Consider the following 12,287-nt stretch of genomic DNA (forward strand, 5'->3'; position numbering starts at 1 on the left):
AGTTTTGTTACCAACTCGGTGTGTTAGGAAAGGAGAAATGCGTCTGATGCAGCCAGTGATGAAATTGAGAACCGTCTGTTGCTTTCCATTGGGCCGTCCGTTGTCCTCAAGAAAGTTCTCCCTTTAGTAGTACTGAAATAATATTCGAATCCTATTCTACTTGGTTCCAAAGTATGGAATGGGTGGGTGGATGGATGTGGGTTTTTTTTTTTTTTTGCTCATCCTTGGCAGCAGAATGGCTCAAGACCCTTCTATGTACAGATAGTCCTTGACTTAAAATCATTCATTGAGTGAAGTTAGTGTCCCAAGGTCATGTGATCTCCTTTTGAAACCTGGTGGCAAGCAAAGTCAACAGGGAAGCCAGATTCATTTAAGAGCTATGTTACTAACTGAACAACTGCAGTGATTCACTCAACAATGGTGTCAAGAAATGGGGCAAAACTCACTTAACAACTATCTCGCTTATCAACAGAAATTTGGGGCTCAGTTGTGTCCATAAGTCAAGGACTACCTGCATATAGCAGCGTAATCATTGACAAAATTCCTCTTGCACGCCAGATGCCAAACCAAACTGTCAGCCGAGGTGTCCTTCTGTCTTCAAATTTTGGGGGATCCCTGTTCCTAATGGCTCTGTTGCTCTTTCAGCCACGATTCAAAAGCGCTTGAAAAAGGAGAAGAAAGCAAAGAGGAAATTACAAGAAGCTCTGGAGTTCGAATCGAAGCGGAGAGAGCAAGTGGAACAAGCACTGAAGCAGGCTACGACAGGGGACGGTCTCAGGATGCTGAATGGTAAAAGGATCTTCTGGATCTCATTTAATCAGCTGGGGGAGGCAGTTGAGTAAGAGTCAAATCATCCACGGTGCTTTGAGCTTCTTGGGGAAAAAAATGGGGATGCAAGGTTAAAAAAATGGGGATACAAGGTTAAGAGCCACGGTGGCGCAGTGGTTAGAGTGCAGTACTGCAGGCTACTTCTGCTGACTGCCGGCTGCCTGCAATTTGGCAATTCAAATCTCACCAGGCTCAAGGTTGACTCTGCCTTCCATCCTTCCGAGGTGGGTAAAATGAGGACCCAAATTGTTGGGGGCCAAAGCCTAACTCAGTAAAGGGCTGTAAAAGCATTGTGAAGCGGTATATAAGTCTAAGTGCTAGTGCTATTAACAAATCTTCCAATATGATTACATTCTCTGCATTTCATGGTTGACAGCGATATGAATGTTATGCTTGGCAGATGCTGGGATTCCGGAAATGGAAGTTGACCACAACGGGACTCAACATGAGAATGCGGCAATGCAAGGTATGTGGTCTTGCAGGATATATCCTATACTCTATTGAAGGGATGTCAGTATGATACAGCACAATAAGCCCTCTCCTTATAAAGGACAATTAAAAATCAACATGGGTTAGAACTTAAATCACTAAAACTCCAACCTCTTGGTCTCTCCAAACAAAAATTCCTACCAACGGGCTATGAATGTGAACTTAGTGCATTTCAACAGGGTATTAAAGTTCAGCAAATCCAATAGTCCCATCTGCTCTACCCAAGAACGTTTTCTTGAGCAGGCATACCCCACTCCCTCCATAAACCACCGAGATATTTATATCATATAACTCTCTCTAAATTTTAAAAGATCTAATTCCAGGATGTTGTAATGCCCTCTTCACAGCAGCCAATCCAAAAAAGTTTTCTATAAGGAAGGTGTCCACGAGTGGCCTTGCAAAGGCTCAAATAGCCCGGCAGTAACAAACGCAGGCTAGAGAGACTGAAGCTAGCCCTTTAATAAATAGTTCTCTTCCAAAGCGTATTTTAGTCCAGTAATTACCGGGCAATGTTCCAAAGGTCTTGGCAGATGGCCAGCAGGCTAATGCAGGAATGCAGACTCTTGTCAAAAAACTCCAAACTAACAGTTGTAACTCCACTGCATCCAAAACACCAACAAATTGTTCACCACGCCTTTTCAGCCAAGTCACACCCCTTTTATACTTTGTAGGGCATGGCCCTACATCTCCTGACCACAACTCTTGGGACATGGCAATAGGTGTTCTCTACGACGTCTCCTACGTCTTTCTCTTGCATCCAATACGGGCTGCCCCTCGTCATTACCAGCCTCTGTTTCCTCCTCAATTTGGTTGGGGTCCATAGGCACATCAGCAACTGTCAGTTCTTGCTGACTCACCAGTGAAGATGGCCCCTCCGGCACATAGCTCGTGACAGCTTCCTCCTCCTCCATATCATCCTCCGAATCAGCATGCGAAGATAAACTTTTGGCACGTGACGGTAAAAAGGCTAGCCATCACTGCCCTAGACCATTTCAGACAAGTAGTTGTCCGATCTCTTCTTAAAAACCTCCAGCGATGGAGCGCCCACGATTTCTGAAGGCAAGCTGTTCCACTGCTTAATTGTCCTCACTGTTAGGAAGTTTCTCCTCAATTCCAGGTTGCTTCTCTCTTGGATTAGTTTCCATCCATTGTTTCTTCTCCTGCCCTCTGACAAAAAATATAACCACTTACCTGACAAATATCCAAGAAATTCTGATCTACGTATCATTCTTCCGATCAAATATGTAGGCTACGGTTTCTCTGAACATAGTTCCATTTTGTTCTATTGCCTGCAAAATTAGGCAGACTTTGATCACTTATCAATGATTCCATCATTAATTACAGTCTACCATTATGTCTTGTCTTGTTTTCGTTCTGCTTTATTTTAATGTTTTAATATTTATTCTAGTCTGCGACCAGAATAAAAGATCGAATTGAACTGAGTATGATGTTGCAATATTTCTGTACAGGTTGTCCTTGACTTATGACTGTTTGTTTAACACCCGTTCATAGTTCACAAACAGTGGTGGGATTCTACCAGTTCGGACCGGTTTGGGCGAACCGGTTCGCTCCAACAATCAGGTTGCGCCCCCCCGCCCCTGTGCTTTGCTTACCTTTATCTTCTCAGCTGATTGGCGCCTCAGCTGTGTTACTCCCAAGTGGTAACACTAGAAGGTTAGTATTTGTAAAACTGCGCATGCACGCAAAGCGCACAATCCCCAAACCGGTTGTTAAACCAGCAGCATCCCACCACTGGTTCCAACGGGCTACTTATGACCTGTCCTACCAAGTTAAGACAGTGATTTAGTCATCATTTGGATATCCAATTGCCCGTCAGACTGCTAATCCGACGGAAAGATTTCAATTTAAACCCTCGGGGTACTCCGGTGTCCATAATTCACTTGCAGCCAAAAGTGGGAACAGCAGCATCAGTTTGTTTTCATCAACCAATCTCCATTTCCTATAAAATAAACATCCCGGGTGTCATTAAGAGCACCTTCAGATCAATGATTTTTGCAAATGACATTCAAGGACCGTTTGAGGGCTGCCTCTCTTTTTGCTGATAAAAGCAAATTAAATTAGCGTAACTATGAGCCGCGCTGATAAAAAAACGGGGAAGCCAAAAACAGCAGCGCCATTAGCGAACAAAGTAATATTTTCTCTTTACTGCTTTCTGCCATTTAGTTATTATCCTATTGGAAATCTAATTATAATCCTTTTTACTCCCCAGTCAGACTTCACAGTTTTTGCAAGCTTAGCACTGACATGTGATTTCATTAGATTTGATCGCTTGCGCCCAGATTGACTTCACTTCAGTCGGAGACCTAAAAGGCCTCTCGGATTCCCTGTTTGCACATCAAGGCAACAGCTCCTTTAATTAATTAGCATGAACTGCAGTAACGTGAACTGCTGAACAGAAAATAACGCCGTTTTACGAGCGCAGGGTGGTTTCGTCTTCTTCTGAGTGTGGATACCTTAGTTAACGTTGGCGAAGCGATAGGTGCAAAGGAAGGGGTAAAAAGATCACTCCTGCGCATTTTTCATCTTTTTTTTTTTTAAAGCTGATGCCCTTTTATAAGGCAAATGCATGAGAAATGTGAGAATGTGGAGGGAAAAGGGGGGTTGACCAGAGAGAAGCAAACAGTTGTGACCCAGGCCCAAGTAAGTAGTAGGAAAATCAGTCCGTGAAAAAACAAACAAACTTTATTCGAACAGCTGAGAATTACTTCATTCCCAGCGTCGTTCAACTAAATTAAAGCAAATTCCTCCCAACACAAATTCTTCAGTCCTATCTCAAACCTTAGTCCAATTAGGCAAACTGCCAAAGGCCTTTCTTGGCAAACGTTCAGAAGTCCCAGATACAAAATAAATACAAGACATAGACGAAGAAGAAGACAAAGCTACCAACGTTGTTTTCCGGCAAAGCCCAAACGCCGTTGCTGGTCAGTTTTAAGCCTTATGGGAGGGGCCAATCATCTCTTGGCCCTACTCCCGAGTTGTCCTCGTTGCTTGAGCTGCTCTTGCCTTCTGGCAGCTCTTCTCATGCATGCATTAGGAACAGGCTCCTCCTGTTCCTCTGCCTCACTCGTATCAGTCTCTGGAGGCTCTGGACTCCGCATCTCACTCCCCGATAGCCCTGGCCGCATCTCTGCCTCTGATGCAGAGCCTTCATCCGGGCCTTCCCCAGCCTCCAGGACTGGCCCATGTTCTTCCTCAGCCTCATCGCTGTCCGACTCCGCTGCCAGCTCTGCAGGCTGCTGGCGGATCACAACACAATCTAGAACTTCAAGGAGAGAAGCAACCTGGTCCCCAACCAGTGGTGGTATTCAGCCAATTCGGATCGGTTCAGGCTGGTTTGGGCGAACTGGTAGTGGCGACCATGGGTGGGCCGCCTTGGCGCTATGCTGTTCTATTTAGCCATATTTTCTAAGCCGCATACATGCGTGCAAGCCACACACGATCAAAGCGCATGTGCATAAGGCCGGGCGCATGCACGGAAGACATGCGCGCGGCAAACCAGTGGTAAAAATATGTGAAAACCACCTCTGTCCCAAACCCCCCGGTCCATGGAGTGGCACCGGTCAGTTACTGGTCCACTCAAACAAGCGAAGCCGCATCCGCGGGATGCAAGCAGCATGTGAAACCACGCCCCTTCCGGTCCACGGAAAAACCTTTCTCCATGGAACCTAAGAACTGACCTAAGAACTAGGGAGAAATTTCCTGACAGTTAGAACAATCAATCAGTGGAACAGAAGTGGTGAATGCTCCAATACTGGAAGTTTTTAAAGAAGAGATTAGACAACCATCTGTCTGAAATGGTGTAGGGCAGTGATGGCGAACCTATGGCACATGTGCCGGAAGTGGCACACAGAGTCATCTCTCTGGGCACGCCAGCCATTGCCCGTTGTTCTTCTGGGTTCTGGCACGCACATGTGCACCAGCCAATTAGTCTTCGTGTACACAGGAGCACCAGAAACTGGAAGAGCAGCTCCCTGGCGCACATGTGCGAGCTGGGAAGCTAAGGTTCTGGTTTCCAGCGTGCACATGAGCGCCGGTTAGCTGGTCTTCGCGCACGCATGCACGCTAGAAATCGGAAGACCAGGTGAAAGGCGCGCACGAATGCACGTGCCGGAAACCAAAAGCTTAGCTTCCCGGCACGCACATGCGCGCCGGGGAACTGCTCTTCCTGTTTTCGCCGCTCTCCCACGTGCACGGGCGTACTCCCGTTTCAGCACTTGGTGCCGAAAAGGTTCATCAACACTGGTGTAGGGTTTCCTGTCTAAGAAGCTCGTTGGATGAGAAGGCCTCCAAGGTCCTTTCCAACTCTCTTATTCTGTAATCAGAACTTCAAAAGTGATTGTAACTCCATCGTCCCAGGTAACTTTGAACGGCTGCTAAGTGGCCAGTCGTAAGTCAAGGGCTACCTGTATAGCACACTATATTGCAAATCCAGAATCGGGGATGCTTTCCTTACGCAGTATTGATTGAGGTGCTGAGAGGGAGACATAATCTTGAAGGTTAAAAGTTCCCACTTCCCACTGTGGTTCTATTTTTCCTCTGTGACTCCAAATATGGAATATCCAAATATTATTAACACAGCATCGTCGGCTCTGGGCAAGACAGGCGGCTTACAAGTTTTAATACCTAACTCCATAAAAATGAAATAAATACATTTGGATGAAAGGCAAAACGGGCGAGATCTTTCTTCAAGTCATACAACATAGTTATCTTTTTCTAAATGTCTTGCTTATTAAGGCAATTGTGCATTTCATGGGCAGGTTATAAAAGTCTATCGTGCACTGGGGCCTCATAAGCATATTTTAGTGTTAGGGAATATCATTTACACCTTTTTTAATACTGTCAATATGACCTCTAGAGAATTCCACTCCAACTACTGTAAATCCATTCTTTTGCTCACCTTTGTCTAATTCCCTTTTTAAAAGAGAGAGTGGATATTTGATTATGGCATAAAGCTAAAAAGAGAGTACATTTATGGCCCAAAGATTTATTTAAAATCTTGTCGGTAGTCCTTGACTTAAAGGCAGTTTATGTAATAATGGTCCAGATTTACAATAGTCTTCCCCACTCTCCTTAGTCACCCCACACTCCTTACCTGGGACTCTGTCCACTTAATGACCCATAAGATCACGTAACAATCATTAGAATTTAGAATAGATTAGAATAGAATTCTTTATTGGCCAAGTGTGATTGGACACACAAGGAATTTGTCTTGGTGCATACGCTCTCAGTGTACATAAAAGAAAAGATACGTTCATCAAGAATCATAAGGTACAACACTTAATGATAGTCATAGGGTACAAATGATACAAGCAACAAAATTATTTATTTATTTATTTTATTTTATTTTATTTTATTTCTATACCGCCCTTCTCCTGCGGGACTCAGGGCAGTGTACAGCCAAGATAAAACATAGCATATAAAATTGAAAAAACAATTAAATAATTTTGGCCCAAGTTTAAAACAACCCAATTAAAACCGAATTCAATTAAAAACAAGCCAGCCCAGCTAGATGGAATAAGTGTGTTTTCAGGGCCCGACGAAAAGTCTGGAGGTCTGATATTGTGTGTATCTCAGGGGGCAGGTCATTCCAGAGGGCAGGTGCTGCCACAGAGAAGGCTCTCTCACTGGGGGTCGCCAGCCGGCACTGTCTGGCCGATGGCACCCTGAGGAGGCCCTCTCTTGTGAGCGAACCGGTCGGTGGGAGGCTATTGGTGGCAGAAGGCGGTCTCGCAAATACCCTGGCCCTAAGCCATGGGTATTACAGTCATTACAGTCATGTAATGAAGCAAAACGTCTTCAAAGAACAACCAGAAAGTCCAGTTGCCTCTCTCGAAAAAGCACCTTTGGGACAACCATGACCTGGATGACTTGAGAATCTCCATAGATATATACAGGTAGCCCTCAATTTACAACCACAACTGGATAGAACTGGAATTTTAGTTGTTGAGTGAAGCAGTCAGTCACAGACATGTGATTGCTTCTCTCAATGAATCCTGGAACTCCTAGTAATGACTGTAATTACATCACAGGATTTTTTTTATAGCATTTCCTACTCAAGTACAAATACAGACTATCTCGGTTGGGAAAATATCATATCACTGATGTTTGGTAATGGAAAACCTGGAGGCCACCAAGTTACTTGACCCTATCTGTGAACTGCCATTGCATCATTTTGTGGCCTCCATGGTTGCCCTCCATTTTTGATCTGGGATAAAAAAAAAGGGGGGGGAAGAGTTCCATCATAACCTTCTCTTGATATCATGGCAAAGTCAGAGAAGCTGTAAACTAGTAAGAAAAGTGATTATCCAGTGGAAAACAGAATGCTCACCCATCCTTCTCAGCCAACTCATATTTAAGGTAAAACTGAGAAGCCCATCAAAACGTCCTTCTCCTTTGAAAGAAATATTGAAAGGAGGGGTGGTTATTTTTTTTTTGGCCCATCACATTGAATGATAGCCGTTGCAAAAAAAAGCAACGCTTGAATGTTGTCACTTGAGAAGGAAAGAGAGAGAGAGAAAGAGAGAGAGAGAGACAAAGAGGTTGATCTCCGAACACCAGCTCCTTCACAATTTGAGAGGGGAGATTCAGTCCCGCTCAAGGAATGTTAAACTGCCAGGTTTTCTATCAACACACTGCATGCCCACACGGCAGAAATGGATCTTCCCGAAACATGGGACGTGAATAGGAAATCGAAGGAGTGGATAGAGCAGGGGTGTGAAACTCGATTTCATTGAGGGCGGCATCAGGGTCGTGTTTGACCTCGGGGAGCCGGGTGGGCGTGGCCAGCTCGATGTCACTCATGTCGTGGGTACCTGTGGTAGCCCGAGCGCTCTGCTAGCGAAAACTGAGCTCAGGAGGGCTGCACGCAGCCCTCCCGAGCTCCGTTTTCCCTGGCAGAGACATCGTGGGCTGGTCCGTCATGGTTTCCAGGGCGGCCCCACGGGCGAGATCTAAGCACCCTGTGGGCCGGATTCGGCCCTCGGGCCTTGAGTTTGACACCCCTGGGATAGAGAATATCTAAACTTTTTTTTCCATTTTTTTTAAAATTTTTAATTTTCTTTTAATATAAACATTCCATCTTTCATTAAACAGTGCGTCGTCTGAGTATAAAATTATTTGTGTCTTAACAATTAAACTTACCACCATGTTCATTACTTACATTCATTCTTATATTAATACTAGATACTAATAATAATAATAATAATAATAATAATAATAATAATAATAATAATATGACATAACCCTAGCATTTCTCTTAACTTATTTAATTTTACAATACATTGCTCTCATATTTATTCTCTAACCACTGATAAAATAACTCCCATATATTATAATAATCTGATTCTTCCTTTCCTTGAACTGCAAGTGTTAATCTATTCATTTCTGCACATTCTAATATTTTCTGAACCACTTCGCTTTTCCAGTTTTGTGCAAATACAATTCTAGCTGCGGTTATTACATGAATAATACAGATATACAATTTCTTTACTATAAGTTCCCAGTAAGATCCCCAACAGGAATAGTTCAGGTTTTAAGTCAATATGTTGTTACGTCATCTTCTCCAATCACATGGCGAAGTACCTCTTTGCTTCCGCATATGTCCATCACACATGATAATAGGACCCTGGTATCTCTTGACATTTCCAACATTTAGTTGCTTTATCTTTAAATATTTTTGACAGTCTTTTGGGTGATAAATGCCACCTATAAAACATCTTATGTAAGTTTTCCTTGTATGCAGTTGACAGTGTTAATTTGTAATTCCTATCCCATAATTTTTTTTTCATTTCTAAGTGCCTCCAAAGCCCAGTTCCGTCCCCTTCCACCATCCTAAGTTCCCAGGCTCCTGGACATTCCGGAAGCATTAATTTGTCTGTGATATTTATTCGTGTTTACGTTCAGGCTCCATCTTGGATCATTGCCGTTCCATGAAGAGGCAGGCTTTCTTTAAAACATGAAACGTTCAATTCCTAATTAGCCATTTCCTGTTTGTAATGGAGCGAACATGGCTGGATAGCGGATTGAAATTCAGCTCCTGCCCTCATCTGTTTATCGTTCCAGATGTTTTTGTTTTAGCTAGGAGTTGACTTTGACAGCTCCCGTTAAATGATAAATCACTCATATTATAGCTGAAATGCATTTCAAAATTGAAATGTAACAAAAGTTGGCAATCGCTCCAAGGATATGTGTCATTTAGCTGGTCACTATAGGTTGCGTCCTAGGGTAGATTTAGTATTGGCATATGCAAATCCAAAAGGCGAGATCGATCGATTCTTGGCACAAGCTTAGTTGGGTTGATCATTTTGACTGTGGTTTCTAAAATAAGAAGTTAGTAGCGAGGGCTTTCAATCTCTTCTGGTGGAAAAATAAATGCAGATTCCTTCGATTCTTTTAATGATTTTATTTATTTTTTCCTTTGACCTTTAAGCAAAAGCACTTAGACCTATATACCGCTTCACAGTGCTTTACAGCCCTCTCTAAGCAGTTTACAAAGTCAGCCTCTTGTCCCCAAACAATCTGGGTCCTCATTTTACCCACCTCGGAAGGATGGAAGGCTGAGTCAACTTTGAGCCGGTCAGGATCAAACTGCTGACAGTCGGCAGAATTAGCCTGCAATTTCAAATGCTTCATAACTGGTTCATATTTAGGATGAATTGTCCCATGGTCATGTGATCCCCTTTTACGACTTTCTGACAAACAAAGTCAACAGGGGGAGCCAGATTTATTTATTTATTTATTTATTTATTTATTTATTTATTTATTTATTTATTTATTTTATTGTTCATATTTCTATGCTGCCCATTCTCGGAGGACTCTGGGTGGCTTACACCAAAGACAGTATACTAAATAGCATATTGCCCCCAACAATCTGGGTCCTCATTTTACCCACCTCGGAAGGATGGAAGGCTGAGTCAACCTTGAGCCGGTGAGATTTGATCCGCTGATCTGCTGAACTAGCAGTTCAGCTGAAGTAGCTGCAGTACTGCACTCTAACCCCTGTGCCATCTTGGCTCTTATGTTATTCACATAACAAATGTGAATTTAAAAACTGCAGGGATTCATTTAACAAGGGTGGAAAGACAGGTCATAAAATAGGGCCAAACTCAGTTACCAATGGTCTCACTTAGCAACAGAAATGTGGAGCTCAATTGTGGTCATAAGTCGAGGCCTGCCTGGTATTAGCCTTGACACCGTCTGTTGTGTATGTCGTCTTCCTTAAAAAAAAAACAGACTTCCATTCCTGCTTTCAAGAACTTCACATAAAGACAACGGAATGGCAATATCCTTTCTCTCCCCCCCCCCCCTTTTTTTTCTTTCTTTTCCAGAAAACAGAGCATACATCAAACCGACCATTATGTACTGAAGATGCCTAATTTGACATGTTTGTGTGGGGTGGGGGAGGGGTTGGGGGACATGTAACAGTCACTTCGGAAGATTATAAAACTCCTGCAAAGAAAATCTCTTTTTCAACCCTGGATACCCTTCGGTGCGGTGCCAGACTGGTAAAGGTTGCAATACGGACTCATAACAACTCCTGTGTTGAAGAATCTCTGCACCAGTCACTGAGAAATGTGGAGACTCGCAAGCTTGGCCATCCCAAACCTTTTACAGCAGAACATTTTTTTAAGACCTAGAAAAACAGAATGGGGAAAGAGTCCGTTTTAGCATTTTTAAAGCACATATCAGTATAAATTGCCTCTGTGGGAGGAGCAAGGGTGATGCAAATTCCCTGCATCATCACGATGCCAATATATACCTGTGTTTCCCCGAAAATAAGACCCTGTCTTATATTTTTTTTAAACCCCAAAATAAGCGCTTGACCTTATTTTCGGGGAGGTCTTATTATTTTAGGGCGCGTGGAGCAAGACGGGGATCCTCTTGCCGTCTTACCCGATTTCCAGCTCTGTCTCCCTAATCCTAATCAGAGGAAATGGCGGGGATCGGCTACGCATGCATTTAAATATTTTCAGGGAGGGCTTATTTTCGGGAGAGGGCTTATTTTTGGGGGGGAGGGTTTATTTTCAGGGGAGGTCTTATTTTTGGGGAAACAAAATTCCCACCCTGGTTTTTGCAAATGAGGTTATGACACGTGTTATGACATACTGATGTCATCGTGGTTTGTTACGGTGCGTAACAGCCCCCAAGCGTTACCGCAGCCTTCCCCAACTTGGCGCCTTCCAGATGTGTTGGGAACACAGATCCCAAAAACTCAAATGGGAGTATATATGAAACTGAGCCAGGTTGAGGATGGCTGTACAACTGTTTAACAATGGCACAATTAATTTAATAAGCTGCAGTGGTTTTTTCTGGCTGTATAATCTACATGTCCAGTTTTATCACTAAAACAGTTCGCCGCAGAGCTGTTTCAGTTGTGTTTATAAATTTAAGCTTTGTTTACTGAAGCTGAAAACTCAATATATATTGCGTTTTGAAGAGAAAAGTATGTACATTTTTTAATATGATAATGTAAAAATTGTCCTTCCTTGGATGACCAACTAAAAAGTGTGAACTAAATTCCAGTATTCAATGTAACAAGGGGATTATAAAACTGATGCTTTTTTAAGAGAAAAAAAAAATAACTCAGTTCTGCTTGGTTTTTAGTCTTTTCACACCGGGGACAAAGGAAGGATGAACATATGGTAGGATGTTAGATAATGGAAACTTTAAAATATAGTTTCTCTGTTGTATCATATTAAGTTAAAAGTACACATTCTTTGTTAAAATGTTCTTGCTAAAAAACTACAGTATTAAAACATTTTTGTTTGACTTTGGAAATGGCTTCATTTTTTTCGTCATGTTTTTAATGCTGGATTATGGTTATATGGATTATGGTTATACGTAGGGACACGGTGGCTCAGTGGCTAAGACGCTGAGCTTGCCAATCGAAAGGTTGGCAGTTCAGCGGTTCGAATCCCTACTGCCGCGTAACAGGGTGAGCTCCTGTTACT

General features: G+C 43.0%; 1 protein-coding gene across 1 annotated transcript in view; it reads left to right on the forward strand.

Annotated features, from left to right (window-relative positions):
• Nucleotides 1-10,731, forward strand: part of DACH2 (dachshund family transcription factor 2) — a 322,657-nt gene extending 311,926 nt beyond the window's left edge. Inside the window, exons 11-13 of the mRNA XM_070951865.1 lie at nucleotides 646-789; nucleotides 1,229-1,294; nucleotides 10,665-10,731. Of these exons, the coding sequence (XP_070807966.1) occupies nucleotides 646-789; nucleotides 1,229-1,294; nucleotides 10,665-10,702 (248 nt within the window). The 3' untranslated portion in view covers nucleotides 10,703-10,731. The remainder of the gene's footprint in view (nucleotides 1-645; nucleotides 790-1,228; nucleotides 1,295-10,664) is intronic.
• The last annotated feature ends 1,556 nt before the right edge of the window (nucleotides 10,732-12,287 follow it).

The sequence above is a fragment of the Pituophis catenifer genome, unplaced genomic scaffold (assembly GCF_029215685.1).
Source record: "Pituophis catenifer annectens isolate HBS135680 unplaced genomic scaffold, rPitCat1.0.hap2 SCAF_11, whole genome shotgun sequence".
Classification (NCBI taxonomy): Eukaryota; Metazoa; Chordata; class Lepidosauria; order Squamata; family Colubridae; genus Pituophis; species Pituophis catenifer.